Source organism: Oncorhynchus masou, chromosome 28 (genome assembly GCF_036934945.1).
Source record: "Oncorhynchus masou masou isolate Uvic2021 chromosome 28, UVic_Omas_1.1, whole genome shotgun sequence".
Taxonomy (NCBI): domain Eukaryota; kingdom Metazoa; phylum Chordata; class Actinopteri; order Salmoniformes; family Salmonidae; genus Oncorhynchus; species Oncorhynchus masou.
The window spans coordinates 782287-794638 of record NC_088239.1 but is presented as its reverse complement, the minus strand read 5'-3'; the positions used below and the strand labels follow the sequence as shown (position 1 = coordinate 794638).

At 42.1% G+C, this 12352-nt stretch overlaps 1 protein-coding gene across 1 annotated transcript in view; it reads left to right on the top strand.

The window, feature by feature from the left end:
• Positions 1 to 12352, top strand: part of LOC135518473 (procollagen-lysine,2-oxoglutarate 5-dioxygenase 2-like) — a 43693-nt gene that overhangs the window by 30587 nt on the left and 754 nt on the right. The window contains exons 3-5 of the mRNA XM_064943646.1: positions 9633 to 9758; positions 10447 to 10568; positions 11836 to 11950. Of these exons, the coding sequence (XP_064799718.1) occupies positions 9633 to 9758; positions 10447 to 10568; positions 11836 to 11950 (363 nt within the window). The remainder of the gene's footprint in view (positions 1 to 9632; positions 9759 to 10446; positions 10569 to 11835; positions 11951 to 12352) is intronic.

Sequence of the window (12352 nt, the reverse complement as noted above, 5' to 3'; positions counted from 1 at the left end):
TAACTGTCTCTATAGACATATCAGTGACAGGAGTAACTGTCTCTATAGACATATCAGTGACAGGAGTAACTGTCTCTATAGACATATCAGTGACAGGAGTAACTGTCTCTATAGACATATCAGTGACAGGAGTAACTGTCTCTATAGACATATCAGAGACAGGAAGGAGTAACTGTCTCTATAGATATATCAGAGACAGGAGTAACTGTCTCTATAGACATATCAGTGACAGGAGTAACTGTCTCTATAGACATATCAGTGACTGGAGTAACTGTCTCTATAGACATATCAGTGACTGGAGTAACTGTCTCTATAGACATATCAGTGACAGGAGTAACTGTCTCTATAGACATATCAGTGACAGGAGTAACTGTCTCTATAGACATATCAGTGACTGGAGTAACTGTCTCTATAGACATATCAGTGACAGGAGTAACTGTCTCTATAGACATATCAGTGACTGGAGTAACTGTCTCTATAGACATATCAGTGACAGGAGTAACTGTCTTTATAGACATATCAGTGACTGGAGTAACTGTCTCTATAGACATATCAGTGACAGGAGTAACTGTCTCTATAGACATATCAGTGACTGGAGTAACTGTCTCTATAGACATATCAGTGACTGGAGTATCTGTCTCTATAGACATATCAGTAACAGGAGTAACTGTCTCTATAGACATATCACTGACAGGAGTAACTGTCTCTATAGACATATCAGTGACAGGAGTAACTGTCTCTATAGACATATCAGTGACTGGAGTAACTGTCTCTATAGACATATCAGTGACAGGAGTAACTGTCTCTATAGACATATCAGTGACAGGAGTAACTGTCTCTATAGACATATCAGAGACAGGAGTAACTGTCTCTGTAGACATATCAGTGACAGGAGTAACTGTCTCTATAGACATATCAGTGACAGGAGTAACTGTCTCTGTAGACATATCAGTGAGAGGAGTAACTGTCTCTGTAGACATAGCAGTGACAGGAGTAACTGTCTCTATAGACATATCAGAGACAGGAGTAACTGTCTCTGTAGACATATCAGTGACAGGAGTAACTGTCTCTATAGACATATCAGTGACTGGAGTAACTGTCTCTATAGACATATCAGTGACAGGAGTAACTGTCTCTATAGACATATCAGTGACAGGAGTAACTGTCTCTATAGACATATCAGTGACAGGAGTAACTGTCTCTATAGACATATCAGTGACAGGAGTAACTGTCTCTATAGACATATCAGTGACAGGAGTAACTGTCTCTATAGACATATCAGTGACAGGAGTAACTGTCTCTATAGACATATCAGTGACAGGAGTAACTGTCTCTATAGACATATCAGAGACAGGAGTAACTGTCTCTATAGACATATCAGTGACAGGAGTAACTGTCTCTATAGACATATCACTGACAGGAGTAACTGTCTCTATAGACATATCAGTGACAGGAGTAACTGTCTCTATAGACATATCAGTGACAGGAGTAACTGTCTCTATAGACATATCAGTGACAGGAGAAACTGTCTATATAGACATATCAGTGACTGGAGTAACTGTCTCTATAGACATATCAGTGACCGGAGTAACTGTCTCTATAGACATATCAGTGACAGGAGTAACTGTCTCTATAGACATATCAGTGACAGGAGTAACTGTCTCTATAGACATATCAGTGACAGGAGTAACTGTCTCTGTAGACATATCAGTGACAGGAGTAACTGTCTCTATAGACATATCAGTGACTGGAGTAACTGTCTCTATAGACATATCAGTGACAGGAGTAACTGTCTCTATAGACATATCAGTGACTGGAGTAACTGTCTCTATAGACATATCAGTGACAGGAGTAACTGTCTCTATAGACATATCAGTGACAGGAGTAACTGTCTCTATAGACATATCAGTGACAGGAGTAACTGTCTCTATAGACATATCAGTGACTGGATTAACTGTCTCTATAGACATATCAGTGACAGGAGTAACTGTCTCTATAGACATATCAGAGACAGGAGTAACTGTCTCTATAGACATATCAGTGACAGGAGTAACTGTCTCTATAGACATAGCAGTGACAGGAGTAACTGTCTCTATAGACATATCAGAGACAGGAGTAACTGTCTCTATAGACATATCAGTGACAGGAGTAACTGTCTCTATAGACATATCAGTGACAGGAGTAACTGTCTCTATAGACATATCAGTGACAGGAGTAACTGTCTCTATAGACATATCAGTGACAGGAGTAACTGTCTCTATAGACATATCAGAGACAGGAGTAACTGTCTCTATAGACATATCAGTGACAGGAGTAACTGTCTCTAGACATATCAGTGACAGGAGTAACTGTCTCTATAGACATATCAGTGACAGGAGTAACTGTCTCTATAGACATATCAGAGACAGGAGTAACTGTCTCTATAGACATATCAGTGACAGGAGTAACTGTCTCTATAGACATATCCGTGACAGGAGTAACTGTCTCTAGACATATCAGTGACAGGAGTAACAGTATCTATAGACATATCAGTGACAGGAGTAACCTTTCTCTATAGACATATCAGTGACAGGAGTAACTGTCTCTATAGACATATCAGTGACAGGAGTAACTGTCTCTATAGACATATCAGAGACAGGAGTAACTGTCTCTATAGACATATCAGTGACAGGAGTAACTGTCTCTATAGACATATCAGAGACAGGAGTAACTGTCTCTATAGACATATCAGTGACAGGAGTAACTGTCTCTATAGACATATCAGTGACAGGAGTAACTGTCTCTATAGACATATCAGTGACAGGAGTAACTGTCTCTATAGACATATCAGTGACAGGAGTAACTGTCTCTATAGACATATCAGAGACAGGAGTAACTGTCTCTATAGACATATCAGTGACAGGAGTAACTGTCTCTATAGACATATCAGTGACAGGAGTAACTGTCTCTATAGACATATCAGTGACAGGAGTAACTGTCTCTATAGACATATCAGTGACAGGAGTAACTGTCTCTATAGACATATCAGAGACAGGAGTAACTGTCTCTATAGACATATCAGTGACAGGAGTAACTGTCTCTAGACATATCAGTGACAGGAGTAACTGTCTCTGTAGACATATCAGTGACCGGAGTAACTGTCTCTATAGACATATCAGAGACAGGAGTAACTGTCTCTATAGACATATCAGTGACAGGAGTAACTGTCTCTATAGACATATCAGTGACAGGAGTAACTGTCTCTAGACATATCAGTGACAGGAGTAACAGTATCTATAGACATATCAGTGACAGGAGTAACTGTCTCTATAGACATATCAGTGACAGGAGTAACTGTCTCTATAGATATATCAGTGACAGGAGTAACTGTCTTTATAGACATATCAGTGACTGGAGTAACTGTCTCTATAGACATATCAGTGACAGGAGTAACTGTCTCTATAGACATATCAGTGACAGGAGTAACTGTCTCTATAGACATATCAGAGACAGGAGTAACTGTCTCTATAGACATATCAGTGACAGGAGTAACTGTCTCTATAGACATATCACTGACAGGAGTAACTGTCTCTATAGACATATCAGTGACAGGAGTAACTGTCTCTATAGACATATCAGTGACAGGAGTAACTGTCTCTATAGACATATCAGTGACAGGAGAAACTGTCTATATAGACATATCAGTGACTGGAGTAACTGTCTCTATAGACATATCAGTGACCGGAGTAACTGTCTCTATAGACATATCAGTGACAGGAGTAACTGTCTCTATAGACATATCAGTGACAGGAGTAACTGTCTCTATAGACATATCAGTGACAGGAGTAACTGTCTCTGTAGACATAGCAGTGACAGGAGTAACTGTCTCTATAGACATATCAGTGACAGGAGTAACTGTCTCTATAGACATATCAGTGACAGGAGTAACTGTCTCTATAGACATATCAGTGACAGGAGTAACTGTCTCTATAGACATATCAGTGACAGGAGTAACTGTCTCTATAGACATATCAGTGACAGGAGTAACTGTCTCTATAGACATATCAGAGACAGGAGTAACTGTCTCTATAGACATATCAGTGACAGGAGTAACTGTCTCTAGACATATCAGTGACAGGAGTAACTGTCTCTATAGACATATCAGTGACAGGAGTAACTGTCTCTATAGACATATCAGAGACAGGAGTAACTGTCTCTATAGACATATCAGTGACAGGAGTAACTGTCTCTATAGACATATCCGTGACAGGAGTAACTGTCTCTAGACATATCAGTGACAGGAGTAACAGTATCTATAGACATATCAGTGACAGGAGTAACCTTTCTCTATAGACATATCAGTGACAGGAGTAACTGTCTCTATAGACATATCAGTGACAGGAGTAACTGTCTCTATAGACATATCAGAGACAGGAGTAACTGTCTCTATAGACATATCAGTGACAGGAGTAACTGTCTCTATAGACATATCAGAGACAGGAGTAACTGTCTCTATAGACATATCAGTGACAGGAGTAACTGTCTCTATAGACATATCACTGACAGGAGTAACTGTCTCTATAGACATATCAGTGACAGGAGTAACTGTCTCTATAGACATATCAGTGACAGGAGTAACTGTCTCTATAGACATATCAGTGACAGGAGAAACTGTCTATATAGACATATCAGTGACTGGAGTAACTGTCTCTATAGACATATCAGTGACCGGAGTAACTGTCTCTATAGACATATCAGTGACAGGAGTAACTGTCTCTATAGACATATCAGTGACAGGAGTAACTGTCTCTATAGACATATCAGTGACAGGAGTAACTGTCTCTGTAGACATATCAGTGACAGGAGTAACTGTCTCTATAGACATATCAGTGACTGGAGTAACTGTCTCTGTAGACATATCAGTGACAGGAGTAACTGTCTCTATAGACATATCAGTGACTGGAGTAACTGTCTCTATAGACATATCAGTGACAGGAGTAACTGTCTTTATAGACATATCAGTGACAGGAGAAACTGTCTCTATAGACATATCAGTGACAGGAGTAAGAACTGTTTGTTAGAATTTGTCTGTCCGTCCGTCCGTCTGTCACTCTATTTTTCAGTTCTTGCGAGGATAGAAACAAAGACATTTGGTGGAATGTTTAGAAGCCTGGATGGTAACGCAGAATATATCATCAGGTCAATGGAGGCTGCTGAAGGGAGGACAGCTCAAAGTCACTGCTGGAATGGAGTCAATGGAATGTTATCATTCATGTGGTTTCTATGTGGTTTATACCATTCCATTGACTCCATTCCAGTCTTTACTATGAGCCGTCCTCCCCTCGGCAGCCTCCACAGGCTAAAGTACAGATCTTACCACCGCACTTACCCTACAACATACACTACCGGACAAACGTTTAAGAACACCTACTCATTCAATGTATTTTTTTTTCTACATTGTTGAACAATAGTGAAGACATCAAAACTATGAAATAACACCTATGGAATCATTTAGTAACCAAAAAAGTGTTAAACATATCTAAATATATTTTATATTTGAGATTCTTCAAAGTAGCCACCCTTTGCCTTGATGATAGCATTCTCTCAACCAGCTTCATGACGTAGTCACCTGGAATGCATTTCATTTATCAGGTGTGCCTTCTTAAAAGTTCATTTATGGAATATTTTTCCTTCTTAATGCGTTTAGCCAATCATCTGTGTTGTGACAAGGTAGGGGTGGGATACAGAAGACATCCCTACTTGGTAAAAGACCAAGTCCATATTATGGCAAGAACAGCTCAAATAAGCAAAGAGAAACGACAGTCCATCAAAAACTTTAAGACATGAAGGTTAATCAACATTTCATGATCTTTGCAGTGCACTCCCAAAAACCATCAAGTGCTATGATGAAACTGGCTTTCATGAGGACTTCCACAGGAAAGGAAGACCCAGAGTAACCTCTACTGCAGAGGATAAGTTCATTAGAGTTACCAACCTCAGAAATTGCAGCCCAGATAAATGCTTCACAGAGTTCAAGTAACAGACACATCTCAACATCAACTGTTCAGAGGAGACTGTGTGAATCAGGCCTTCATGGTCAAATTGCTGCAAGGAATCGACTACTAAAGGACACCAATAGGAAGAGACTTGCTTGGGCCAAGAAACACAAGCAATGGACATTAGACCAGTGGAAATCTGTCCTTTGGTCAGAGTCCAAATTGAAGATTTTGGGTTCCAACCGCCGTGTCTTTGTTTAACGCAGAGTAGGTGAACAGATGATCTCTGCATGTGTGGTTCCACTTTGAAGCATGGAGGAGGAGGTGTGATGGTGAACGGATGATCTCCGCATGTGTGCGACACTTAACCAGCATGTCTACCACAGCATTCTACAGCGATACGCCATCCCACCTGTTTGCACTTAGTGGGTCTATCATTTGTTTTTCAACAGCACAATGACCCAACACATCTCCAGGCTGTGTCAGGGCTATTTGACCAAGAAGGAGAGTGATGGAGTGCTGCATCAGATGACCTGGCCTCCACAATCCCCCGACCTCAACCAAATTGAGATGGTTTGGGATGAGTCGGACTGCAGAGTGAAGGAAAAGCAGACAACAAGTGCTCAGCATATGTGTGAACTCCTTCAGGACTGTTGGAAAAGCATTCCAGGTGAAGCTGGTTGAGAGAATGCCAAGAGTGTGCAAAGGTGTCATCAAGGCAAAGAGTGGCTACTTTGAAAAATCTCAAATATGTTTAGATTTTTTTTTAAACTGTTTTGGTTAATTTTATAGTTGTGATGCCTTCACTATTATTATACAATGTATAAAATAGTAAAAAAAATAAAACATAATCCTTGAATGAGTCGGTGTTCTAAAACTTTTGACCGGTACTGTATACTGAATTCTGATGTCTTCAGAGAGGCTCTTTTCGCAAGCAGAGACTTCACTGTGAGGTTTATGAATGAGATGGATTCACAATATTTACTGTATCTGGAGCTAACTCCGTACAAGCCAACCACGCTTTATAAAAGACATCTTTGTGAGAATGTCTAGAAGATGTCCTCGATGAACCCTCTTCCACCAGACTACCACTAACTACAAGGAACGGACAAGTCCTCGGGAAAAGCCTGCCTCTCATCTGGGCAGGATATTTATTGGATGCTGAGGGTGAGATGAGAGGCACAGACATTTCTCACTACTGTGCTATTCAGAAAAAGACTTGACTTACTGACTTACTGGGCTATATTAGTCTGGGTGGAGGGAATTCAGACTTACTGGACTATATTAGTCTGGGTGGAGGGAATTCAGACTTACTGGACTATATTAGTCTGGGTGGAGGGAATTCAGACTTACTGGACTATGTTAGTCTGGGTGGAGGGAATTCAGACTTACTGGACTATATTAGTCTGGGTGGAGGGAATTCAGACTTACTGGACTATATTAGTCTGGGTGGAGGGAATTCAGACTTACTGGACCATATTAGTCTGGGTGGAGAGAATTCAGACTTACTGGACTATGTTAGTCTGGGTGGAGGGAATTCAGACTTACTGGACTATATTAGTCTGGGTGGAGGGAATTCAGACTTACTAGACTATATTAGTCTGGGTGGAGGGAATTCAGACTTACTGGACTATATTAGTCTGGGTGGAGGGAATTCAGACTTACTGGACCATATTAGTCTGGGTGGAGGGAATTCAGACTTACTGGACCATATTAGTCTGGGTGGAGAGAATTCTTACTGGACTATATTAGTCTGGGTGGACAGACTTACTGGACTATAGTCTGGGTGGAGGGAATTCAGACTTACTGACTTACTGGACTATGGACTTAGTCTGGGTGGAGGGAATTCAGACTTACTGGACTATATTAGTCTGGGTGGAGGGAATTCAGACTTACTGGACTATGTTAGTCTGGGTGGAGGGAATTCAGACTTACTGGACTATATTAGTCTGGGTGGAGGGAATTCAGACCTACAGGACTGTGGGGAAAAGGCATCCAAGAGTTCAACTTCCAACAGAGCGTGATGGTTCAGGAACACTGGGCCTGCTGTGTCCTGCCTGTTTGTGAGGAAAAGGTGTGAGGGAGCGAGAGGGAGAGTATGTCTTGCCTGGTTAAGGGATACGGGTCACCCTGGGTCATAGCCGGTCCTCTTGCTATGTATACTGTGGTTTTGGGAGAGGGCCTAGGTCCTACCAGCACACAGACACGTTGTTGCTGCTCTCTCTCCGCCTCTCTCTCTCTCTCCGCCTCTCTCTCTCCCCCCCTCTCTCTCCGCCTCTCTCTCTCTCTCTCCCCCCCTCTCTCCCCCCCCTCTCTCTCCGCCTCTCTCTCTCTCCCCCCTCTCTCCCCCTCTCTCTCCTCCTCTCTCTGCCTCTCTCTCCCCCCCCCTCTCTCCGCCTCTCTCTCTCTCCGCCTCTCTCCCCCCCCCTCTCTCTCTCTGTCCTCCCTGCCGGTAACGATTTAAGGGACCTCTGGCTTGATCCCTGGGTGACCCTTCCATGCTTGAAAGTTCTGGAACTCTGAGCCATCGCAGAACTCACAAATTAGATGGTTTCAACCGGGTCCCTTTTCATCCCAGGCCGGCTGACACAGGCCTGGTCTTTTAACATGGTCAAGAGGAGAAAGACACAGCCCTGTAGAGCTGTTTTGGGCTGGAGGCTCAGAGAGAGTCATGAGAAAGAACTCTCTCCTCTGTCTATTGTCTCTTTAGGGAGGGAACTGGTCTCACGACTCCATTTTGTCCAGACATACTGTTTGGATCTGCACTCTTTGTTGCTGTTGTGTTTTTGTTTATGGTTTGTGACAGGTGTTATTCACTTTTACAATGCATTTTGTTTTATGTTCATGAGCAATGAGGTATAGTTTGGTTGAGACATTAGTTCTTAATGTAAGATGTAATGAGGTTATACTAGCCAATATTTTTTATTTATTTAACCTTTATTTAACAAGTCAGTTAAGGAAAAATTATTATTTACAATGACAGCCTACCCCGACAAAACCCTGCGGGACTCCCAATCACAGCCGGTTGGGATACAGCCTGGAATCAAACCAGGGTCTGTAGTGACGCCTCTAGCACTGCGATGCAGTGCCTTTGACGCTTGTGCCACTCGGGAGCAAGAGTTCAAGGTTCAAGGTTAAGATTAAGCATGAGCTAATTGAAATTGTTAGCCTGATGCTAACCTCACCAGGTGGCAGTGATTATTTCCTGTAACAAATTCCTCATTAGCCTATTAAAGATCTTAAAATAGGCTTTTCTTAAAATAGGTCAACCTCCAAATTCAAGGTTTACATGTGTCCCTCTGGAGGCTGAGTTGACCTATTTTATGAAATGCCATTGGTTTGTGGAGAAAAAGATTTTAAGATCTTTGATAAGCTAATGAGGAATTTGTTACAGGAAATAATCACAGCCACCTGCTGAGGTTAGCATAGGGCTAACATGTGCCAGGTTATCTGATGGGACCAGCTACAATGTAGCATTCTCTCACGTGACACTACATCAATGATTTTAATTGGCTGATCTGATGCTTAAAATTAACCTTGAACTTAAACTAATGTTTTCAGGTATGGCACCAACGGGACGAGTTATTCAAAACATCTTTCCATATCTGCAACGTGTCATTTAAGTTTTGTTTAATAAAAGTATGTTTTTTTCAACAGGAGTATCCAACTGTTATGGTCGGAGTGTTCATCGAACAGCCCACTCCTTTCCTCTCTCAATTCTTCCAGAGACTTGTGACCCTCGACTACCCCAAAGATAAACTCAACGTCTTCGTTCATAACAACGTGAGTAACTGCAGCTGGACCTTGGCTCTGGATAAACTCAATTATGGACAAGACAAAGCTCCTAATCCATCAACCATGTACTCTCCTTCCTCTCAGCTGTCTAATATAATATTAGTAATAACTATGTGTCTCTCTCTCTGTTTCCCTCTCTCTCTGTCTGTGTTTCTCTCTCTCTCTCTGTCTCTCAATTCATTTTTTTCTTCCTCAAATGAAGGGCTTTATTGGCATGGGAAACAATAAACACAAGTGAAATAAACAATACAAATGAACAGTAAACATTACACTCACAAAAGGTCTCTCTCTCAACCTCTCTCACCCTCTTTCACCCTCTCTCACCCTCTCTCACCCTCTTCACCCTCTTTCACCCTCGTTCACCCTCTTTCACCCTCTTTCACCCTCTCTCACCCTCTTTCACCCTCTTTCACCCTCTCTCACCCTCTTTCACCCTCTTTCACCCTCTTTCACCCTCTTTCACCCTCTCTCACCCTCTTTCACCCTCTCTCACCCTCTTTCACCCTCTCTCACCCTCTCTCGCCCTCTTTCACCCTCGTTCACCCTCTTTCACCCTCTCTCACCCTCTTTCACCCTCTCTCACCCTCTTTCACCCTCTCTCACCCTCTCTCACCCTCTTTCACCCTCTCTCACCCTCTCTCACCCTCTCTCACCCTCTCACCCTCTCTCTCTTCAGGAGGTTTACCATGAGAGACACATCCAGAGGTTTTGGGAGGAGAGTAAAGATGTGTTTAACAGCTTCAAGGTTGTGGGTCCGGAGGAGAACTTGAGCCAAGGACAGGCCAGAAACATGGGCATGTACGTACAGTACGCTACCAGACCTGTGTGTGTGTGATGATTCCTCTAGCTGTGTGTGTGTCCCCCCATCATATAATTTCAGAGACATTTTTCATCTTAATATGAATGAATAACAAACATTACCGTGTACCATGAAAGGCTCCAGAGCAATTAGATTTAAGTAAATATGTAAATATGCAAATCAAGAAGCTCAGTCACTCCGATGTTGGAAACGGAAGCTCAGTCACTCCGATGTTGGAAACGGAAGCTCAGTCACTCCGATGTTGGAAACGGAAGCTCAGTCACTCTGATGTTGAGTTGGAAACGGAAGCTCAGTCACTATGATGTTGAGTTGGAAACGGAAGCTCAGTCACTCTGATGTTGAGTTGGAAATGGTGTCCAAATAGGAGCACCTACATATAAGGGTTTAGCCTGAAACAGATCTACAGTTTGTCTTGGCTAAAAAATGTTTCAGCCAAGGAGACAATTTAGACATGAAACCCACTGAACACACCATGTCATTCAGAACTAAACCCACTGAACACACCACGTCATTCAGAACTAAACCCACTGAACACACCATGTCATTCAGAACTAAACCCACTGAACACACAACGTCATTCAGAACTAAACCCACTGAACACACTACTGAACACACCATGTCATTCAGAACTAAACCCACTGAACACACCATGTCATTCAGAACTTAACCCACTGAACACACTACTGAACACACCACGTCATTCAGAACTAAACCCACTGAACACACCATGTCATTCAGAACTTAACCCACTGAACACACTACTGAACACACCACGTCATTCAGAACTAAACCCACTGAACACACTACTGAACACACCACGTCATTCAGAACTAAACTCACTGAACACACCATGTCATTCAGAACTAAACCCACCGAACACACCACGTCATTCAGAACTAAACCCACTGATCACACCATGTTATTCAGAACTAAACCCACTGGATCATTGAGACCTAACTAACAGGCTCATTGAGACCTAACTAACAGGCTCATTGAGACCTAACTAACAGGCCCATTGAGACCTAACTAACAGGCCCATTGAGACCTAACTAACAGGCCTCTCTCTGTAGTATAGAATTAGGAGATAGTAGTGTTTTACTTATGATCTAATAATCGCTATCTTGCAAATTACGATTTATGTCAAAGTATGTGCTTGGTAGCGCATCAGGCTACCATCATGTTGTCAGTTGAATTGATCAATAATGATTGATTAGATGTTTTGTTTCCTCCATTTCCTTAAACCAGGGGGCTGTGTCGTAAGGACCCAGGCTGTGACTTCTACCTCAGTATGGATACTGACGTGATGCTCACCAACAGACAGACCCTGAAGATCCTCATCGAGCAGAACAGGTATGGTATTGTTAGGGTTTGGGTTTGATCAGGCCATTTGAACAGAACAGGTATGGTATTGTTTGGGTTTGATCAGGCCATTTGAACAGAACAGGTATGGTATTGTTTGGGTTTGATCAGGCCATTTGAACAGAACAGGTATGGTATTGTTAGGGTTTGATCAGGCCATTTGAACAGAACAGGTATGGTATTGTTTGGGTTTGATCAGGCCATTTGAACAGAACAGGTATGGTATTGTTTGGGTTTGATCAGGCCATTTGAACAGAACAGGTATGGTATTGTTAGGGTTTGGGTTTGATCAGGCCATTTGAACAGAACAGGTATGGTATTGTTTGGGTTTGATCAGGCCATTTGAACAGAACAGGTATGGTATTGTTTGGGTTTGATCAGGCCATTTGAACAGAACAGGTAT